Source organism: Engystomops pustulosus, chromosome 5 (genome assembly GCF_040894005.1).
Source record: "Engystomops pustulosus chromosome 5, aEngPut4.maternal, whole genome shotgun sequence".
Taxonomy (NCBI): domain Eukaryota; kingdom Metazoa; phylum Chordata; class Amphibia; order Anura; family Leptodactylidae; genus Engystomops; species Engystomops pustulosus.
In genome coordinates, this window is record NC_092415.1 from 52,988,277 (window position 1) to 53,009,427 (window position 21,151).

The 21,151-nt window shown below is 41.6% G+C and overlaps 1 protein-coding gene across 7 annotated transcripts in view; it reads left to right on the plus strand.

Moving 5' to 3' along the window:
• NOL4 (nucleolar protein 4) overlaps window positions 1-11,040 on the plus strand; it is a 161,680-nt gene extending 150,640 nt beyond the window's left edge. For 5 of the 7 annotated variants that reach the window (XM_072151989.1, XM_072151986.1, XM_072151991.1 and 2 more), the window contains 2 exons: window positions 244-424; window positions 8,556-11,040. In XM_072151989.1, the coding sequence (XP_072008090.1) occupies window positions 244-424; window positions 8,556-8,752 (378 nt within the window). In that variant the 3' untranslated portion in view covers window positions 8,753-11,040. The remainder of the gene's footprint in view (window positions 1-243; window positions 425-8,555) is intronic. The other 2 variants (XM_072151988.1, XM_072151990.1) reach the window with 1 other exon arrangement.
• The last annotated feature ends 10,111 nt before the right edge of the window (window positions 11,041-21,151 follow it).

The window sequence follows — 21,151 nt, forward strand, 5'->3', positions numbered from 1 at the left end:
TGTGTGATATTTTTTTGATGACTTTTGCATTTTTTTTAATGCAATAAATGATGGAAAAGTAATGTTTGTCATAGAAAGATAAATGAAGATGAATGATAATTGTGAATTGTATCTTTATTTCGTCCATAGATAATATATTTCTTAGCACAGTAAAGCATGCACCAGAGCCCTACATTGTAGAAATACTGTATACAGCCTATATATAGTGCAGCTGATGTACATGTTCACACCTTGTCTTTGCAGGATGAACCAGCAGTACCCGATAAACCACTCAAACAAGAAACGGCACAGGTCACTTACTCCACGTCTGCTGTATCCAGCACGCAAGAGGTGTTATACATCAATGGGAATGGGACTTACAGTTACCATAGCTACCGGGGGCTAGGAGGAGGCCTACTAAATCTCTCGGATACTTCTAACAGTGGTGAGTTGCATTGGAATTTCTCCTGCAGCAGTCATTACATGCCGGTGTACAATTATCATCAAATAATCCACAAGGGTGACTTGTAGCATGTAATATTTTATGCTGGCATATACAGATAGTAATTGATCTCTTATTTTCCTGCTGCCAGTGCAAATATATATTGTTTTTATAGCTTTATGCAGTACGAAGGACTAACACTGGTCGGAGCTGGAGAACACTGATCCTTGTCAGGCAGATACAGTGATAAGCTACAACATAGAACATTAGCTTTGAAGGGACTGTCAAAGAGTAGAGAACACCACGATTTAAAGAGTTATTAGCCCCTATCCACGTGTAGAAGGGGATCCAATCACTAGGAACCACAGCAATTACAAGAATGAGGGTCTCTTCTTTCTAATTGGCAGAGTGGCAGGTTGAGCATAAATATTACCACTTCTTTTAATGTCTACTGGAGTTTAGACACTCTCATTCATCTTCCATGAGAGGCTCGGAGAAAGCCTAATGTTGTGCTGAGCTATTACCGACACTTGCCATAGATGTTCATTCTTGACCTGCAGCTCCATCACTTGGGAGGAATGGGACCCAATTTTTGTGATCATTGGAGGTTCCAGTGATAAGACCCCCACTAAGCAGATTGTTATTCCCTATTCTGTGAATCCTGGACAGGATTCTCCTATTCCCCCCGTAGTCATCGGAATTGTCTGCAACTGACAGGGCAACCCTGGGACCCCGATGTTCTAGTGTTCCAGGCTGTCTGGGCGCAAGTCTACAATAAATTTAGTGCAGGTGGGAGCTCTGGCTTCACTGCCTAACTAACAGAGGTAAGAACCATGCCATTTACTAAAAAATCACCTACCTCCGGATGTTGACTTTGTCAGGTACTAAAGCCAAGGCAGCTATCGGACAGCATCAGCACCCGGAGGTGGAGCAATAGTGAATTTCTTACCTCCGTTAGTGAAGGGCACTGCGCCGCTCTCTCTGGAGGGTTACCCCACCTCCGGATGCTGTCATCTTGCTGTGTATCAGCAAATATGTCTTGGCATATCATAGCTTAGCCATCACTGCCCTATCCTATTCGCTATTGTAGACGGGATACTGGACGCTTTGTTCTGAAGGGGGCTGTAGTGCGGTACCCAGAGGGCTGTTCTCAAAAAACTTTTGTAATGTGTTGAGGAATAGAAGGCATTTTACTCGTAAACTAACCTCATTGCTCCCTAAATGCTGCTCATAATAACTGAATGTTAAATAACAAATCCAATGCAATTGTACAGTAATGTAACTGCTGGAGAAAAAAATTCTCTACTATTGATTTTTGTGGGAATTCAAGTCATTGTAAATGATTTAACCTTTGTGGCTACATAGCTAATGGTTTCTGTCACTCATCAATAATTACAATGATAGGAGATGACATTTATGGGATGTGGGCAGCGCTCAGGTTACGTACCTGTCGTCCACATGAGCAGGTTATACTGTACATACTGTACATAATGTAAGTCTGGGAATAATGGTTTTTGTGAAGGTTTTATTTCCTTTCTGTTATTGTGGCCAGAACAGACTTTAGCACCTGGACAAGATACTGAGATTTCCTGATTAATGACATATTTCTGTGCATAATATCACCTCTATGGTGACTGGATACACCTCTGCCCCACTTTGACATATGTTTGTGGAGGGCAGGTCGGCGGTGGGGTATCATTTATGTACTGGCAGATGGCACTATATGAGTGCACGCTCCAATCATGTTCCAAGCATATTGTTTGTGATCAGATACTGAACGCTGCGAACACCAACATCTGTTAGATGCTGATAGCAATAGTCAAATAGCTCATTATCAAGTGCCTTTCTATTACATATATCAATGCTTCTTAACATATAAGAAATATAAGCAGTGTTCTTAGGTGCCAATCCTCATTCAGATGCTGCAGAAAAGTCTGCAAGGATTTCAGGGTGTGATCCATGTACAGTGGCATGTTATAAGATTAGAATATATAGACAGGTGTACCATCAGGAGTCTGAGAAAGCTGGGTAGCAAATATTGCAACAATGGGGTTAGGTACATGTTGTTAACAGCGATAAAAGAAGGTGAATAGATTTACCAAAGAGCAGGAAGAATAGATTATAGAACTGTACACGCCCAATTTTCATAGTTACACATTCAGATCACTTCATTTTTAAGAAAAGCTCACAGGTTCTGTCTGTTGCAAGTCATTTTGGACCAAAGTCACACTGTTGTAATGTTACATCATTAGTTCTTATTGCCTAGGTTGGGAGCATCTCATGAAACCTCGCCATCTCCAACCCACATCACTGGCACCATAAATAATCCATATTCCAGGCATCTAATAAGACCCGTAGCTGATACTGAAGGCAGTAATGTACTGTATGTATTAGTGACAGTTTTATGCTACATATGGAAACATCTCTTATTTAAAAAAAATATTACAGTAACATTATTATATATTATAGGCGTTATATGATGCTGTTTAAAAGGAGTGGATCATAAAGGGAGATGACATATTATACAGTATATTGATTAAGCCGCATCTACTTTGTGTCATACCACATAGGCACTGTGTAAAGTCATCATCCAATTTATCTGACATCTCTACTTACAGATTTATCCACCGGGCCGGCAATAGGGGGCGCAAACTGGGCATTTGCCCAGGGCCCCCTATTCTAAAGGTGCCCCCTGCATGTGGACTTTTGTGCACAAAGGATGTATTGCTCCTTTATTACCCCTAGGTTGAATACCTGGGTGAAGATGCTCATCATCTATCTCCTGTCTATATATTTATCCGTCTAGTTATCTATCTCCTATAATTTGTCTATTTCCTATCTATATATCATCTGTCTATATAATCATTTATCTATCTAGCTATTTGTCTATTTATCTTTATATTTACCTATCATCTATCCATCTATCTTCTATGTCTCTTCTACTATTCATCTTTCATATCTATCTTCTATCATCTATCTCTCTATCTATATTTTATATACCGTATATATTTCTACATCTATAAATCTATCATCTATCTATAAATCTGTATGATCTTTCATATGTATCTTCATATTTTAATTTTTTTATATATCTTCATATATTATATTTTCATATTTATCTTCTCTCATCAATCTACCGATCATCTGTCTGTCTATCTCCTATAAAATTCTACCAAAGGTCCCATAGATACTTACCATACTACTGTTTGCAACCTACATAGTGTTATTATTGTGCAGGGCTGAAGGAGCCTCTTACTTAATGTGACTGTTCATAAAATAGTTTAGTTACGCCGACATAACCGTTAACCGGTACAATCCACAACACAACCACTATGTGGCAACACATAGGCAAAGAGGGGGTAGACATCTCTACAGAGTATCACAGAACCATGTTGCTTTAAAAATCTGATAATCTTGTGAAACACAAATGTGAACATGTCCTGCCATTGACTCCTGCAGAAGTGACTACAAGTTATAGAATTTCCCCTAACATTGAAATTTTCCTCACATTAGTTTGGGATTTGTGACTATAATAAGGCACCACCAATTCTTTGTTTTCTTCAATAAGTAATCCTTCCACAGATTTTGGAACAGATAGAATTATTTCAGTACCTTCCCTCCTTCCTGAAAAGTCAAAGTCACTTTTTAAATCTCTCTGTTGTCAGATGGGCGGTGTTAGGGTAGTTTTGGTTCCCAACATGCTAATTACACTCTATACTGTCATTGATTATTCAGGAATTGTGGGTCTAGAGGGAAATTTTCACCCCTGCCAGAATTCATCGGAGAAACTCCTTTTAAAAGTTGTAGAAGGATGGAGGTGATGGAGGTGGTGAAAGGTCCTCTTTAAATGCTACATGTGCCGTCACTATCCAGAGCTTTCAGTCTTTGTCTTGGCCGGTGAATGGACTATTACAATGTCTCGTAGAATCCAGCTGTAAGCCATGTTGGCAGGTGGTAAATGACTGTGTATTAACTCCTTGTGTGGTACGGGAAGGCCTTGCGAGTCTATAATCAATCCCCTGCATGTGCCATTAGCTCAGCATGGCCAGCTCCTGTATGCAAGCTTAGCACTAGTGCCAAAAACAAGGGCTTTATTCTTACCTAATTGACATATTCTTAAAAAATTACCTAATCGTTCCTCTGCACATAAAACAGTATAAATGTTTTAAATACTAAAATGTATAGAAATATCCATGTTGTATAGCGTGTGTGTATGCTATCTCTATGAGTTAGGGAAACAAAGTAATTTATTATGTCATTTAACTGGTAGTGAGCGACACAACTGCAATATGCGGTGGGTCACTACCATACACATTGGGGCACATTTACTTACCCGTCCCGTCGCGATCCCCAAGGTGCGTTGTCTGATGAGGATTCAGGGCTGCCACGATTCACTAAGATCGTGCATCCAGTTTCCTGCATTTGTCAATTCCCCGCTCAGGTCTGCCGAAGTTCACCTTATTCTTCCCGGTGTATGTGAGTACATGTCTTGCAACACAAATTGATTTGTTAAATTCCGCGGTCTGTCCCAATCAGTCGGGTTGTCCGATGGCCACGCCCCCGATTTGTGTCGCATGAAAGCCGGCCAAAAACCCCTGTGCAATTCAGGGCAAATCAGAAATATTTGCGAAACTCAACGGAAATGCTTCCGACGGACCCTTAGTAAATGTGCCCCGTTATGTATGGGCCCTGCTCTATTCAAAACTATGGGAGCTCTCTGACTGTGCAATAACAATGAACAGAGAAATGGTTTATAATGCCCACCTAACCACATATTTTACTGCAGAAAGTGATTACTATCTCTGGAGAAATAGGTTTAATATTTTTTGGCCTGAAAAGTAGGTTATTGCTTATTTTCAAATGAGGTCTTGTTTTTAAAAAAACAAATTTCCAAAAATTCACATTTATTGTTGAACTAAAAAAAATCAACATTTATTCAAATCTAAATATGCTGTCATCTTATGGAACATCATTATAACTCTCCAAACCCTGAGTTGCATTGTGATTTTTTTGTGATGTTCTTTTAGAACTATTGTTCCCAATTTCTCGTGTCTAACAATGGCATTTTCCTTAAATTGAGCCAGCTGAATTTCTTGTCCATATAGCTGCTTGTAGTCATTGCATTTGTCATCTTCCTCCTCCTACTCCTTTCATATCGGATGAAGGTGGTGTTTCTAGGTGCCATAGAACTGTAGATATCCAATTTTAAAGTTAAAAAATGGAATGGAAACTTTAAAGGACATCTACCACCAAATTTCTGGTGGTAATTCAGTTCCATTTAGGGGAAGGGGGGACTGTTTTTTACAAGTTTTCTGGCATCTTTAATAGCGAAATATTAACTTTGTAAAACAGCTGAAGGCGCTGAGGCTGGCGCCAGGCATCTTTTGGCTTACCTGGCTTTTAATTTATGCACTTTTCCCACTACACACCTCCTCCTACTCCAGACCGGGGCTTGCAGCAGGGGCGTGCATAAATTAAAAGCCGGGGAAGCTGAGAGGTGCTCGGGCGCCGTCCGCCTGAGCACCTCCAGCTGTTTTACAAAGTTAATAATTTGTTATTAAAGATGCCAGACAACTTGTTAAAAACAGTCCCCCATCCCCTATACAGAACGAGCAGTCTAATTAGCACACTCTACCACCAGTAATCTGGTGGTAGATGTCATTTAAGTAAAAACCACACTCCAGACACAATTCTTGATATTCAAGCAATTGAAACCAGAACTATGTTACCAGGTGCCACAGTTCACTGGTTTGTAACCAGGGCTAATTTTCAATTTTCAATTCAATTTGCACATTTTAAGGTAGGGCTTATATTTTTCAGCCCTATACTTTAAAGGCAACAAAATCATGCTAGAGATTATTTTCGGGTAGGTCTTATTGTCTTAGAAACAGTGTACTAGTTCCCCCATGTTGGATACGAGTGATCAGACGCGCATAGTCTATTTTGTGGTTCTTAGAAAACTGCCATTAGTTAGAAAACATCTACTATTCCAAACAAGAACCAGTGAAAAATACAAGTCAGAAATGTGCCTTATGACTGCCCCATCTGCTACAGGAGCACAAAGAAGAGAATCACTGGAAACACAGACATAAATGTTTAATGACTCGCTGCCAGGGACTGGGAATGAAGGATATTTGGTAATGTATCAGAGCTGCACTCAGGATGGAGGGAGCGCTGTGTATTTAGGAGTCAGACACATAACAAGTAGGAAGGCAGGGCGATGTTAGAGTACAGAATCCCTGCACACAGATATTACACTGTTCCCCGCAATATTCGGACAGATATTACACTAATGTAGTAGAGAAGGGAATTCTGCAGTAAGTCAACAGTACAAGGCATTTGCCTATTCTGTCTGCGGATTATGGAAATCTGTCTTCACAGTTAAGAGCTTGCGTAAACTTTATATTTAGACTTTACATGAATGTCTATTATTTAACAGAATGGAAATCTTGTACAGAACTGTCCCAAATGTGAAACTAGTAATAAATGTAGCCCCATAAGCTTGCCATTCTGTGGAATGGTTGGATCTTTGGTCTTGTGGTGGACCCTTTATTGCTCCCGGTGCTGGGTGTAACCTCCATGTCCACATCACCTTTATGTTTGCTTTACTCTTCCTTTTTTAATGTATTTCGCTTTTTCTACAATTGCCTGGGTCTGTTACTGCTGTATTTGCCATCATAGAGATTGGCATGAGTGAGTTATAGTCTATTGAAAATAACCAATACTGCCTTTAGATAGTAGTGTCTGATAAATCTACACCATTCACTGGAGAATGGAAACCCACTACTGGCCACGATAGTCACAAACTGTGTAGCCACATTTCATCACTAAAAGCACTTATTGGCTACAACCATTACAGTCATTCCCTGGGTTACATACCGATTTTGTGGTTTGCTCTTAAATCTACCACTATTTTTTAGTAAAATTAAAATACTCATACTTACCTATAGCCGTCTTCTCCTTCTCCCTGCGCTGGTCTTTAATGTTGACACACCAGGATCATTGTAAACAAAAAGTTCCAAAAAACAGCTAGGTCACGCCTCTCTCTCCATCATAGGAGAAGGAGAAATCTATTGTGCAGGAGAATCTATCGTGCAGGAGAAGGAGAAATCTATCGTGCAGGAGAATTCACATTCTCTCATGGTGGCTCCTCCCTTCCCAAAATGGGAGAGGGAGGTGATGTCACATGAGAGCAGTGAATAATTTAGACCGGAGCGCTGGAGATCCCTGGAGAGTGCTCTGTAGCTGCGTTTTATAACTTTTTCTTACAACTATCCCGTGTGTCAACATTAAAAACTCCTGTGCCGGGGTCGAGGAGAAGACAACTATAGGTAAGTATGTGTAGTTACCACTATTAGAAAATAGTGGTAGATTTCCTTTCAGTTGAGTTTAAATGTACTTCAGAACAGACATATTTTATAAGTGTAACTCCAGACAAAGTATTTTTTGATCTGTGACCATTTTAAAAATTTTGGGGTGACAATGGATCATGCAATAAACACAATGAAACATGGATAAACAATAAAACTAATTGCATCCTGGGACTAAAGTTCAGTAAATTTCCAGCATCCAGAGAACTTCACCAGAGGTCACAGTGGGCAGAGAGGTCGGTCTGTAACTAGGGGTAATGTGTAAGTCCGGTGTTATATTGTCACAGGTGGAGACCACCAGAGCAGAGGTGCAGAAACTAGTAGAGGATTTAATAAGTGATTATAAATTACTATTTCATGTTATGCCATATTCTGCTTATTCCTAAAATCCTGGGTAATCCCAATAAATAAAATGGGGAAGTATTTGTAAACCAAAATACAGGGCTTAGCTAAGCCTCAATAACTACAGTAAGTCATTGCCAAGGAACTTCTGCTTGTGCTCCTCGGAGACACTATTACTGTCTAATATAGTCATTTTGCGAATTTCTTATACGCTTCAGTCCTTCTTTACTTACCAGCAACTGAATGCCCTTTACATATAAATTCTGTATTATCTACTCTTGAAGACCATTAGCGGTTCATTGTCGGCAGTCTCAATGACACGTGACTAATATGTACAGATGACTGTGCCTGGCATTGCCGCGTACAGTATGGAAGATACATGGCTGTGATACTGATGTGCCTTTCATTTGATTTGTCTTCAGCAGGGCCTACAGATCTGAGCATGAAGAGGCAGTTAGCAACTACCTCCACATCATCCAGCAACACAAGCTCCAGACCTCAGCTAAACCCTACCGAAGTTAATGCAGTCAGGCAGCTAGTGGCCGGCTACCGAGAATCAGCAGCATTTTTGTTACGTTCTGCAGATGAACTAGAAAACCTGATCTTACAGCAGAACTGAGTCACACAACCTCTTCCCTGGCCTGGATGAAAGCCGGACACGCTGAAAATGTATACGCCAGAGTGGAGCCGTCTGCTTACCGCACTGATGAGTAGAGGAGAGAATTACCATAACGCCACACTGTTTCCAATCCATGAAGTGATGTGAAGGTGCTGCCGGTGAACTTGAGACCTCTGACATTCGGCAGGTCTTTGATGTGTCCAGCTTTTTGTTCTCAGTGTGTCAGTTTAAATATTGCATTTGTGGCTGTAGATCATTAAGTCATGCAAAGCAGTGGAGCAGAAGGAAGACACTAAGTCGTTCAATTATTTCCAAGTGCAATATTAGCGGAATGTTCTACTGACTCTGGAATGAAAGCTACACAACATAGCAGGACAAAATGCCAACATACACTCATGGTAGAACGTTAAATGAAGGATTGCTTATTTTTTTGAAATAACGGGATTTTTTATATGGTCACTTTTTTCATGCAGACCCATTTTTTGTTTCTAGGACCATGACCTTTTCACATTCCGTACAAGTGAATACAGAAAATCTTTCCCCTTTCCCCTTTCATGCAGTTAAGTTTTCTGGAAAAAAAAAAAAATAACGCACAGCGCCTGACACTTTACTTTTTTTTTCAAACTTCCACTATGGGGTGACAGGATTGAGGAATGTATACCTCAACGTGGGTCTAAATAAAGCCATCTTCAAGTGATATTTTCTATAAGTTATTTCATTGCAATGTTTCTGTTAGAGTAGAACAAAGGCCCAGAAGCTTCTGAGATGGCACCTAGTGAAGCAATGGAAATGCTGATAGTATGTAACAAGATGTCAATCCATTCAAAGGCTACTTACCACAAAGCCTCGAAGACATTGAGTTTTCCATTTCATAAAGGTACCTCACAAAATGTTACATGTTAAGTAGAGTAGAGACTATTCTAGAAATAGTAGAACATTTGAAGAACCTATGAAGAACGTTCCTCAACATACTTTAGGCTGTAGGTCTTTTGAGAGTCTGGATGGACCGCTAACTATGAGATGTCACTGCCTCATAATATAATCATACAAATGGCTGAGTGTTCTCTAGACACAACATGGAAGGTGAAAGCACCATCCTACGTTGGAGAAAATTCATACAGCTTAAGGTGTGACTGATGGACTTCTAAGAGAATTGGAACTTCAGAGAACAGATCAGAATTCTGATGTTTACAAATCTATTTTCCTTTATGGTGGAGTATTCCTTAGCGGAATAACAATGGTACATAGAGTAATGGAGCAACATTGTGGGAGTATATTCTGCCAGTACATAAAAGCTCTATATATGATCCATCCCAGGGAATCTAGGTCTCTGCCCTATTATCAATACACGGTTTTTGCTGCTCTCTCTCAGAGGTTGGATATTGATGACTGATTACTTAAGAGGTTGCAAGTGACAATCTGATAATTTGCACTCTGGTGTGTATTTTTCATTTGAAGCAGATATTTTTTATCGACCCATTGGAAGGGGGTAACGGCCTCACTCTTTTTGCACCCACCGGGTTAACCCCTTTGCTGCCAGAGGGGTTAGCAGCGCACTGCCATGCAGACTCCTATCCTGCTAACCACTCTCCAAATAAAAAGGGGTGAAAATTGGTTACACTGCACGCACAGTATGTGAATTGTAACCTCCCACATGACCGAAACCTGTACACAAAAATAAGCTGTAAAAAAAAAAAAGAAAATGATAGCAAACTCCAACCTCTCTAGCTCCTTATTTTACAATGTGGACTACACATTATTAGTGTTTCTTTGTGCACTGAATCCTAATTTTTCACTTTAGCCGTAGAAAGTACTTTTGTTCTTTGCACAGTAAGATATGTTTAGTTGTTTAGCTTTTGTTAAATATCACGTCCCTTGTGCATTCCTGAATTTGCCTTATTTCATGTAAAAATGTAATTCAATTTTTGACAATGAGTTTAAGGCATCAGTGATGATATTTTGTACATAAACATACCTGTTTTATATAGACTGACTGTGATTGTGACTAGGTAATGTGCACTTTTTCTTGTAACTGTGGGCATTGCTATGCTTTTTTGAGTGTTTCTAGAATCATTGTTGCTTACTTAAAAAAAAACTTTTGTGATACTGTTTGTGAAATATAATGTGAAAAAACTATTGAATATTTTTAATATATTGTACATTATTATTACACAAAACAACTTTAAGTTGTGGAACCAGATCCACAGATTTCAGTGAAAAAAAAAATTTGAGGGCTGACATTTCCTCTGTTTTGTTTGGATAAATAAATTGATTTATGTGTAAATTGATTATAGTTTGTGTGTTATTAATAAGAAAAAAGTAAGAATTAAACATTATATGATAACCTGCCTTGCTGTAACATTAAGAAACATTGCTATGTTACAACATTAGCACTTCATGTCATGTGGCCAATATGATGTAATTTCTACCCCTTAACATTTGCAAAATCTACCTCATGTATGTATGTGATCACATGAAATCACAGCAGCTTCCATGGAGGATGGGGAGAACTAGAAATCCATGGAGGCATGCTGAGATTTCATGTGATCACCTACATACATGGGGTAGATTTAGCGAATGTTAGGACCTTAGAGGTAAAGGACCTTAGTGGACATCATCCTGGTCATATGAGGTGCTGAATGGTAAGAAGAGTCATGGGACTTGGAGAGGAGCCTCTGGACTTGCTGTATGCCAGGTAAGAGAACAAAGCTTTTAGGGGGATGTGCGGGAAACAATTCTTAGCTAAAAGAAGGGTGGCATTTAGTTAATAGGCTCTATGGGAACCTGTCACTGGCTGTATTTGTGAAACAAATATGTATCTATAGTCAGCAGAGATCACAACGTGTTATTACAGAGAAGACAATGCGTAAAGATCATTGCTACCTGTCAGGTGTTGGCCATTAAAAACATTCCAATGTGTGTTGGCTTTAAAATATAGACATTTAAATATGTTAAACACTTAATTAATCTATAGATAAATGATATGGGAATATATCAATTTAACAGTGATAAGTCATATGTACATGATGCATCATATGCAAGGATTTTCAATTTGGAAAATACCCAGCTTAATAGTAGCATAGTAAAGGGGAATTACCCAAGCTCCTTTTACATTTTGTGTTCAATATCTGGAGTGTAAACAGATTATGATCCTCATCATGACACTTTTCAGAATTAAAAAGTTAAAGGGAATCTACCACCACAAATCTACCTATAAAGGGCTAATCCTCACGTCCCCGCACTTTTTTAGTAACTGTTATTAGACTTTAATGCTAATTTTATTATGCGGCTACTGGGGCGTGGAGTAGCCGCATCTGAGGTTACATGGTGCGGCTACTCCACGCCCCGGTGGCCTCTTTTCTCCTCCTACTCACCATCTTCGGCGCACAGCTGCTCGTAGCTGCGCGCCCTCGTCCGATGATCCTGCAGTCTGCACGGTCACTGCTCCAAAGCCGGGGCCGCACAGGCGCGGGCCTGCTGTTCTGCGCATGCGCAGACTGTAGGATCGTCGGACGAGGGCGCGCAGCTACGACCAGCTGCGCGCCGAAGATGGTGAGTAGGAGGAGAAAAGAGGCTACCGGGGCGTGGAGTAGCCGCCTCGTGTAACCTCAGATGCGGCTACTCCACGCCCCAGTAGCCGCATAATAAAAATTTGCATAAAAGTCTAATAAAAGCTACTAAAAAAGTCCGGGGACGTGAGGATTAGCCCTTAAAAGGGCTATCCTCACGTCCCATTGATCCACCTACCACCTGATCTACCTTTATAGGTAGATTTGTGGTGGTAGGTTCCCTTTAAGCTCTGCCCCCTGCCAACAACATGGCATAAATATATATTTTATAAATTCCAGACTTTTTCATCTGGTTTCTATCTGGTTTATGTATTTTTCACCCCTTTTGTATTGTGTTCTGCTAATTTACCTTCTCAGCTCTTGTTTGGTTGGCAGATGAGAAAGGTGGAAGGTTTAGAAAAGGTAAAGTAACTGTAATGGTGACACTGGACTCAGGGACATAAGACAGAACAATGAATCCTAATACTCCAGTCCCCTAAAAGCCATGCCAGTTTGCCTTTGTGTATCCTAAGTGATACAGGATAACCACTAAGACGGTCCCCTCCCTGCGCCAAAGTGTTGACATCTTATGTCCAGAACTGTCCTAAGACAGAATAAAGCCTTATAGGTCAGGCCTAAACCTTAAAGGAAACCTACCACTTGAAGTGGCAGGTATAAGAGGGAACTACCGAGCAAAACTTTATGGCCGAAGCTGCTTTGGCGCAGGGAGGTACGCGCTCGGCGCACCATGTGCGCGACCGTGCGCACGGCTCTCCTTCACTTCCTATGTAGCCCCGTGCATGGACATGCGCATGGTGCGCCGAGCGCGTACCTCCGTGCGACGAAGCAGCTCCAGCCATAAAGTTTAAAAAGTGTTTTAAACCGCGATACTGCGGTTTAAAACACTAACAAAAATAAGCTCCGGCACCAGCTCACCCTGAGCTGGTGCTCGGTAGTTCCCTCTTATACCTGCCACTTCAAGTGGTAGGTTTCCTTTAACTTTTAATAAAGTATTAAAATACACCTTAACCAATTGTATATCACACACTATTGTTTTAAACTGTGCATGTTGAGGCTGCTATTATTCCTGTATCTGCACATAAGGTGAGTAGAAACTCAACATGTAAACATAATGGTGGGTTTCTGCAGTAACCCTATTATTAGACAGCCTTTGACATGTCGTTTAAAAATCAAACACGAGCCCCCCAACATGTTTCGCCGGAGCACCAGCGTCATCAGGGGATCAGGGCTACTGATTTGTGGGAGGAGCTAGAGTGGGTCTATATAGCTTTTGGGTGGGATCAACTATCATGAGAACCAATGGCCTAAGGCTCCTAATGGATTGCCTAGTAACCTTATATTAGCCTGAATATTGTCCAATGTAGATTGTTCAGACATTGTTCAGACAGCTGACCGAAAAGAACCAGATAGAATTCAGCATCTTCTCAGCCTGACAGTACGAACTGCAGACTCTGACAAAGACATAACAGTAGCTTTGCTTTCTTTGTCTCCTATTGAGCACAGGGCAGTGGAGGGTTACAGTCACTTCACTTGCCTTACAGACAAAAATTAGATGGGAAGGAGGAAGTAGTTGATCTCCTGGGAAACAATGATAACATTTCTGTATACATTTCTCAGTTTACATTGAATAATGAGAGAGCAATCTCAAAGAAAAATAGGATATGTGGAGAAATTGATCAAATCAAAATAATTTATCTTTCATTTTAACCCCTTACCGAAATGTACTATTACGTCACATGCCTGCTGCAGGTTTTTGGAGAGGCATCACAGGTTTAGCCCTCTCCATACAAACACCCAGCAGTATCACCCGCAGTTGCTGCTGTATCCCAGAGGCAGTCTGGTTTTAACCTATTCATTATAATGATGTGGAAAATCCCCATCACCACAGTAGTATGACAGTACATGGATTAATCAGACAACCTAGAGTTAAATTACCCTAGGCGGGTCTGGAAAAAAGTAAAAAAAAGAAAAGTTAAAGGTATAACCGTGTCCCAAAATGTCAGATCTATCAAAATATAATAATGGTTATTCCCGGTGTTTAACCCTGTAATGGAAAATAACGTCCAAATTTGAAAGTATCACTTGTATGCCATTTTGAAAAATCTAAAAAATTTAAGTCAGCAAAAGTCAAGTGCTAAATATGGTAGCACTGAAAACGTCACCAAAAGTCACAAAAAATTATACCACATACAGCTCCGAAGACCACAGTATGAAAAAGTTATTAGTGCCAGAAGATGAAGAATTTTTTTTTTTTGTACAGGTTTTAATTTTGTAAATGTATGAAAACATTATTTTGCATGAAAACATAAAACCTATACAAATTTGGTATCACCTTGATCACACTGACCCAAAGAATAAAGTAGACATGTCATTTAGGGTGCACAGTGAAAGCTGTAAAATTCAAGCCCACAAAAATACGGCGCAAATGAGTTTTTTCACCATTTTCACTGCATTTGGATTTTTTTCCCGCTTCCCGGTACATAGCATGGAATATTCAATATTGTCATGATGAAGTGCAATTTGTTACGAAGAAAACCCTCATACAGCTTTTTACATGGAAAAATAATAAAAGTTATAGATTTGCAAAGGTGAGGAGAAAAAAATAGAAACACAAAATACAAAAAGGGCCCTCGCGTTTCCCTGCATGTGAACTTTTTATCACAGGTTCATTCTGGATTGCATTGCGTGTGTCCAATTTAATAGTAACAGTACTTCCTACCACAGTGTGACCTGTGTCCTTTGCATGTTCCATCCGTATTTATCAGGTAATGGCAGCTATAATACTCTCCGACACACGAGAGCTCTGCCCATGTACACATCTATTTCTGTGCCTAATAACTCAAGGGAAATTCTGGTAAGGGTCTTATATTCTAATATTTTGAAATGGATGTAAGGAAATGTTATAAAGGGGCCTTCTCTGGCCATGAGGCAGATATTTTATTATAATCGTGATGTGAAGCTGTTAGTCAACGTTCAGACTCACATTCAAGGTAAAGTCACATGGAAAGAACATATTGTACACTTTCTGAGAGTTTTTGTTTTCAGTGCCCGCTGATATGTGACAGAAATACAACCTACTCAAAGTGAATTTGATGTGTAAATGAGCAGTGGTCCAATCCATTTAGTAAGTAAAGAGAACATGGCAACAAAAGCAATAGACCAATGACTCAGCAGCATTAAAAGATTTAAAGACCCCTCGTCACCTCTCCAAACACAATTTGGAGGCTTGAAGTGATGTCACAGCACAGAGTGATATCACAGTACATTGATAAAACACACAGTGATATCATAGTATAGAGATGATACAAACAATGATGTCACAGTATAGGGATAATACACACAGTAATGACAGTACAAGGATAATACACACAGTGATGACAGTACAAGGATAATACACACAGTGATATCACAGTACAGAGATAATACACACAGTGATGTCACAGTACAGGGATAATACACACAGTGATATCACAGTACAGAGATAATACACACAGTGATGTCACAGTACAGAGATAATACACACAGTGATGTCACAGTACAGGGATAATACACACAGTGATATCACAGTACAGAGATAATACACACAGTGATGTCACAGTACAGGGATAATACACACAGTGATATCACAGTACAGAGATAATACACACAGTGATGTCACAGTACAGGGATAATATATAGAAAAAGAAATTGTCCATTTGGACACTTGTACCCATTAGTCAATAAAACTTAACTTTTATTTACGTGCTAAAAGGATGGACCAACCAGAAACAAAAAATGTTAAAATTCTCAATCAATTCGGAGTGGCCGTTTGCTAGAAGCAGTATGAACGAGGGCACATATAGCACCAGGGCTGCCCCACAGTATTGTATATTAGAGTGTGCGACAATCGTGCTGCTCCATTGTGGCTCTCGTGTGGTTATTGAGGTAGCCACGGAGTCGGGCTAATGCTCTGTAGGCGTGCGGACCCTATCCCACATAGACTCTTCCCCCGTTTTGAAGCTCGCACCATACAGGATCTAGTTGAGTTCAAAGGGACTCTAACACAATGCCTAAGCGTGCTAAGGGGAGGAGGGAAGAGGGGAAGGGAGGATTCCTGTACACTTGCCCTATTTTACTGAGCACTCACTAGCATCACACAGTCATACAAAATTTTAAGCTGCCTAACCGAATTGATGATGCTAAAAACATTCATACAGTAGCCCCCCCGACATGTTTCGCCACGTGAAGTGGCGTCCTCAGGGGTACCGGGGCTATAGTGCGGCACCTCGCGTTGGTCTAGTCTTTATAGGCTTTCATGGTTGACGTCACTATGGAGGCTGCGCCCGATGTCCAATCAGTGGCAGAGGGGCTTGGTTTCAGTTACCAATCCCCTTGGAGCTGTGACGTAGTGTGGTTCGCATAGTTGATCACGCATGTCCTTGGACTTACGGCCAGAGACATTACTTATCCTTGTGCGCTCCTGCGCATATCCGAGCACTTAGTGCATATTTGGCCAGTCCAATGGGTTCTCTGCGCATGTCCAGAGACTTTGTGCGCTCCGGAGTTGTGATCGAGTTACTGCGCGTGCCCGGGGACTTGAAAAAACGGCCATAAGAGATTGTGATCAGCAGAAGTACAGTAAGTATCTATGTCTGTGGGCTTAGTCAGTGCCTCGTATATTATTTATCCTACGTTATTCGTTGTAGGATTATTTATTCTTTTCGATCTCCGCTGTTGGTATATGGCGGATTATTTATTCTTTTCGATCTCCGCTGTTGGTATATGGCGGAGTGGGCTAAATCTTAAGTGGCTAACTGACCCATTATTCTACATATCGGCTTGGAGCTAAGGACAAGATGTGTGCACACTTGTCAAAGGGGATGGGTGGATGATCGTTGCCTCGTCATAGTTGGAGATAGAGCGACGAATTCCATGTGTCTTTTGGTCTCCATGTGTAAGTCAGCTGAAAGTATACAAATAAAGAGAGCGACCTTTGTAAAGAAAGGGTGCCTGAATTCTGGTCTGGTCCTAACCATGCTCAATTGATTTTTATTAGGTTGCTGCTTCAATCCTCTGATTGTTAGGTCATGTGGGATAAATCGTGCATCTTTATATGTGTTCTTGTATGTATCTAGCAAGGACAAAAAGGCTAGACAGAGAAATAAATAGAGAGAGAAGAGAGGATCACAGGAAAGCCGCATAATTAAATCCTTCGTTTAGTCCCTTGGGACTCAAGGTCCCCAGTTTGTAGATCCATTTGGCTTCTATTTGTAGAAGTCTGCGATCTAGGTCTCCACGTCTAATGCCCGTTCGTAGATGGTCAATGCCCCAGAAACGTAGTTTTTCAAGGTCTCCCTTATGCACAGATCTCATATGTTTGGACAAGGATGTGTCCTTATTGGTTCTGACTGTGCTCAAGTGTGAGGACATTCTCTTCCTCAGCTCCTGCACCGTCTTGCCTATGTAAAGTTTCGGACATGGGCATTGTGCCATGTAGATGACACCAGATGTCCTACAATTAATGTAGTGTCTGATCTGATAGGTACGGTTATTGTCGGAATCAGAGAATTCTCTCATTCTTGGCATATATTTGCAGAATGAGCATGTCCCGCATGGATACGAGCCTAATGTACGGGATGGTAACCATGTGGGATGAACCGTTCTTTTTTCAGTGTAGTGACTGTGTATGAGTAAGTCTTTAATATTTTTACCCCTACGGTATGTTATTGATGGCTGTGATGTGACAGCCGTGCGTATATCCTCATCTGCGATCAGCAGAGGCCAGTATTTTTGGAGTATTTCAAGAACCTGATCAGTGTAGCCATCAAAAGTTCCTACGCATCTTATTTGTCCCTGTCTATCTGATATGCCTTGAGGTCTCAAAAGGTCCTCCCGATTCGATGCCTTGGCCCTTTTATAGGCCCTATGTAGGGTCTTTTTTGGGTATCCTCTCATTACAAAACGATCATAAAGATCCTTGCATTCTTTTTCGAAGTCTACTTCAGTTGAGCAGTTCCTTCTGGCTCGAAGATACTGCCCGACTGGGATGCCCCTTTTGAGGGGTACTGGGTGCCAGCTTTGCCAACTAAGTAGATTGTTTGTGGAGGTTTCTTTTCTATGGATAGAGGTTTGTATCCGTCCCTCTCCGTCAATCATAATATTTAGGTCCAGAAAGCAGATATGTTTATTGTGGATTTCTGATGTAAAGTGCATGCCTATTTCGTTTTTGTTAAGGCAGGAAACAAATTTTTTAAAAGTGTCTCGATCACCTTCCCATAAAATCAGTATATCATCAATATACCTTCCCCAAAAAATAATGTGCTTAGTGAATTCTGTTAGGTGATCTGAAAAAACTATAACGGATTCCCACCACCCTAAGAAAATATTTGCATATGTTGGTGCGCATATGGTCCCCATGGCGGTGCCCTTCACCTGATGGTAAAAGGCACCGCCAAAGAGGAAGTAGTTGTGGTAGTCACATGGAAAGAACATATTGTACACTTTCTGAGAGTTTTTGTTTTCAGTGCCCGCTGATATGTGACAGAAATCCCCACCGCAGTCTCCAATACTGCTGCCTGTGGAGGATGATCCGGCTCCAGTGTCTGCAACCCCTGAAGCATCAGAGGCAGCTGAGACTCCGACTCCAGCGCTTGACTCAGAGGAGGACGATGAGGAGGTTGTTATCTTCTCCAGGCCGGAACTTCGAAGGTCTCAAAGGGAGACAAAAGGTAAAGCTCCTGCGTACCCGCAGGAGTATCAGCTGGTGTCACGCAGAAGCAGGAGACAGGTACGTTTTTCTGACACCGAAGTACTTACCACCGAAGAAGATGCAGAGTAACCCCTGAAGGGCTGTAGCCCACTTCAGGTACTGTACATATTGTGTATATTTCTGTCCTTACCCCAAAGAGCCAGAGACTTTCCTGAGACTTTCACCCTTATTTATCTCAGTCAAGAGACATACCTTGAACTGATTATTGTCCTGTGCTATGATAGCACCCTTCCTCTGCCACAGCAGAGATTTCTTCAAAGGACTCTGTCCCTCTACCCATAGAGGAGACCCTTTGCTTCTCAGTGCACTTTTCCCCACATCAAGGGCTGTACCCAGAAGATGGACTTTGTCATTAAAGACCTTCTGTGAGACTTTTGCCAACTCCAAGGAAAAGTTGCTATTGCTATTGACTATTATCATTTTGCACTTAATGCCTTCCTTTTTAGGTACGGACATTCTGCTTGCACTCTTTATGCCTTTTCTTTGCAGGAAAAGAGACATTTACTATCTTGCTACCCTGAGTAGCCTATCTACTTCTGTAACGTTTGTAACGTTCAAGATGTGTACCCATTGGGCTCCTAAGCCAATGTGAATTTACCACCTGTTTGCACACTGTCATATCTGCCAGTAGTCTGCATTAACCCTTTCATAGGCTTTACAGGTTGTAGTGTGGCTGTGTCGGACCGTCTTTTTATGTAAAACACTGACCGCTACCTGATCCCTCAAACCGAGGTTTGCACATGGGGGTAGTCCGTAAACTGCGGGTCTTTAGGGGACCGGGGGTGTTACAGAGTTAGCACCTGGATGCCACCCATACATGGGTAAGGATACCAGTCAGGAGGTACTTGTGTCACATATGCTCACGCAATGCAGATAGACACCTTATATAATTGCCGCCAGGGAAGAAGCGTTGATACAACAAATATACAGGCCTTGGTGCAAGGAGTGGATTACAGGACATGACACCACACCTTTCCTACTGTACAGTTCGGTTTAATGGCGTCAGCGACCAACTGTCATACAGCAAAATGTTTTGTCTTAGTCCGACACCAACCCAGGTGCCTGTCTCCAGGACCATGGGCGGTTTGTCCCTACACCTCACACAGCCTGCACTTCCCAGAAGTGCCTTTAGCCCCCTCTGTGCCCCAAAACATCTGTAGTCGAGCCGAGGGTGGCTCTTTCAATTGCCCCCGGGGTATGCAACACCCTCGCCGATGCAATGGCGAGGTAGTGTTTGCGAATACGTCCCACCTGCATATATCCATATTACACAACATGGTTCTGATAGGACATAGGGGTATTGCAGTGGTGAATCCTGCCTGGCAAGGCAGAGGTTAAGTATTTTGTATGATGCAAGATGCTGTTGTCCAATGATATGTGTTACATCCTGTGCTTTGTGAGCTGAGATGTGATTGGAGGAGCAGCCACCACCTGACCAAAGGGAGGTAATAAAACCCCCTGGCCAGGAATGTTCTGGGTCTTTTGAGATCTTCTGGAGGTAGTGAGAGATTCCAGTGTAGGAGAGATCAGTGAGTACGTGAGTAATCTCTGTCTAGCCCATACCAGAGCAGGAAGAGCCTAGCCCCTGCCTCTGAAGAGTGGAGCATCAGACTAGAGTTAGTGTAGTGAGGAAAAGGGGTATCATCTTACCTTCAAAGGTGATACCTGAAGCCCTGCAGGACAAGCTGAAGCTTCCTATCAGGACACAGCTGCCTCCCAGCCTGCCCTCTACATCCAGGCTGGTGAACTATCTCCTGAGGCTCCCTCCAACTCACATCTCAGCACTCCATCTACCTGTTAAAGGCACGTTTGCTGCGGTTCCTGCGGTTCAAATAAAGAACTGTAAGTTGTTTTCTTCAACTTTTGTCTCCGTCTGGTCCCTGCTAATACGGCTGCCTTCATCACCGGCACCCTGTCCATCACCCAGAGACTCACACTCGGGACATTAAGGGGTTGCCCCAGGGAGATCCGCTATAGCAGCCGCTCCCTCATCTTTTCTTGCCAACACCACCCTGCTGGAGACCTGCCAGGCTGTAGGACAGCCCTCCGGTTCCCCCCGTACCAAGCACCGTGACAAAAGCG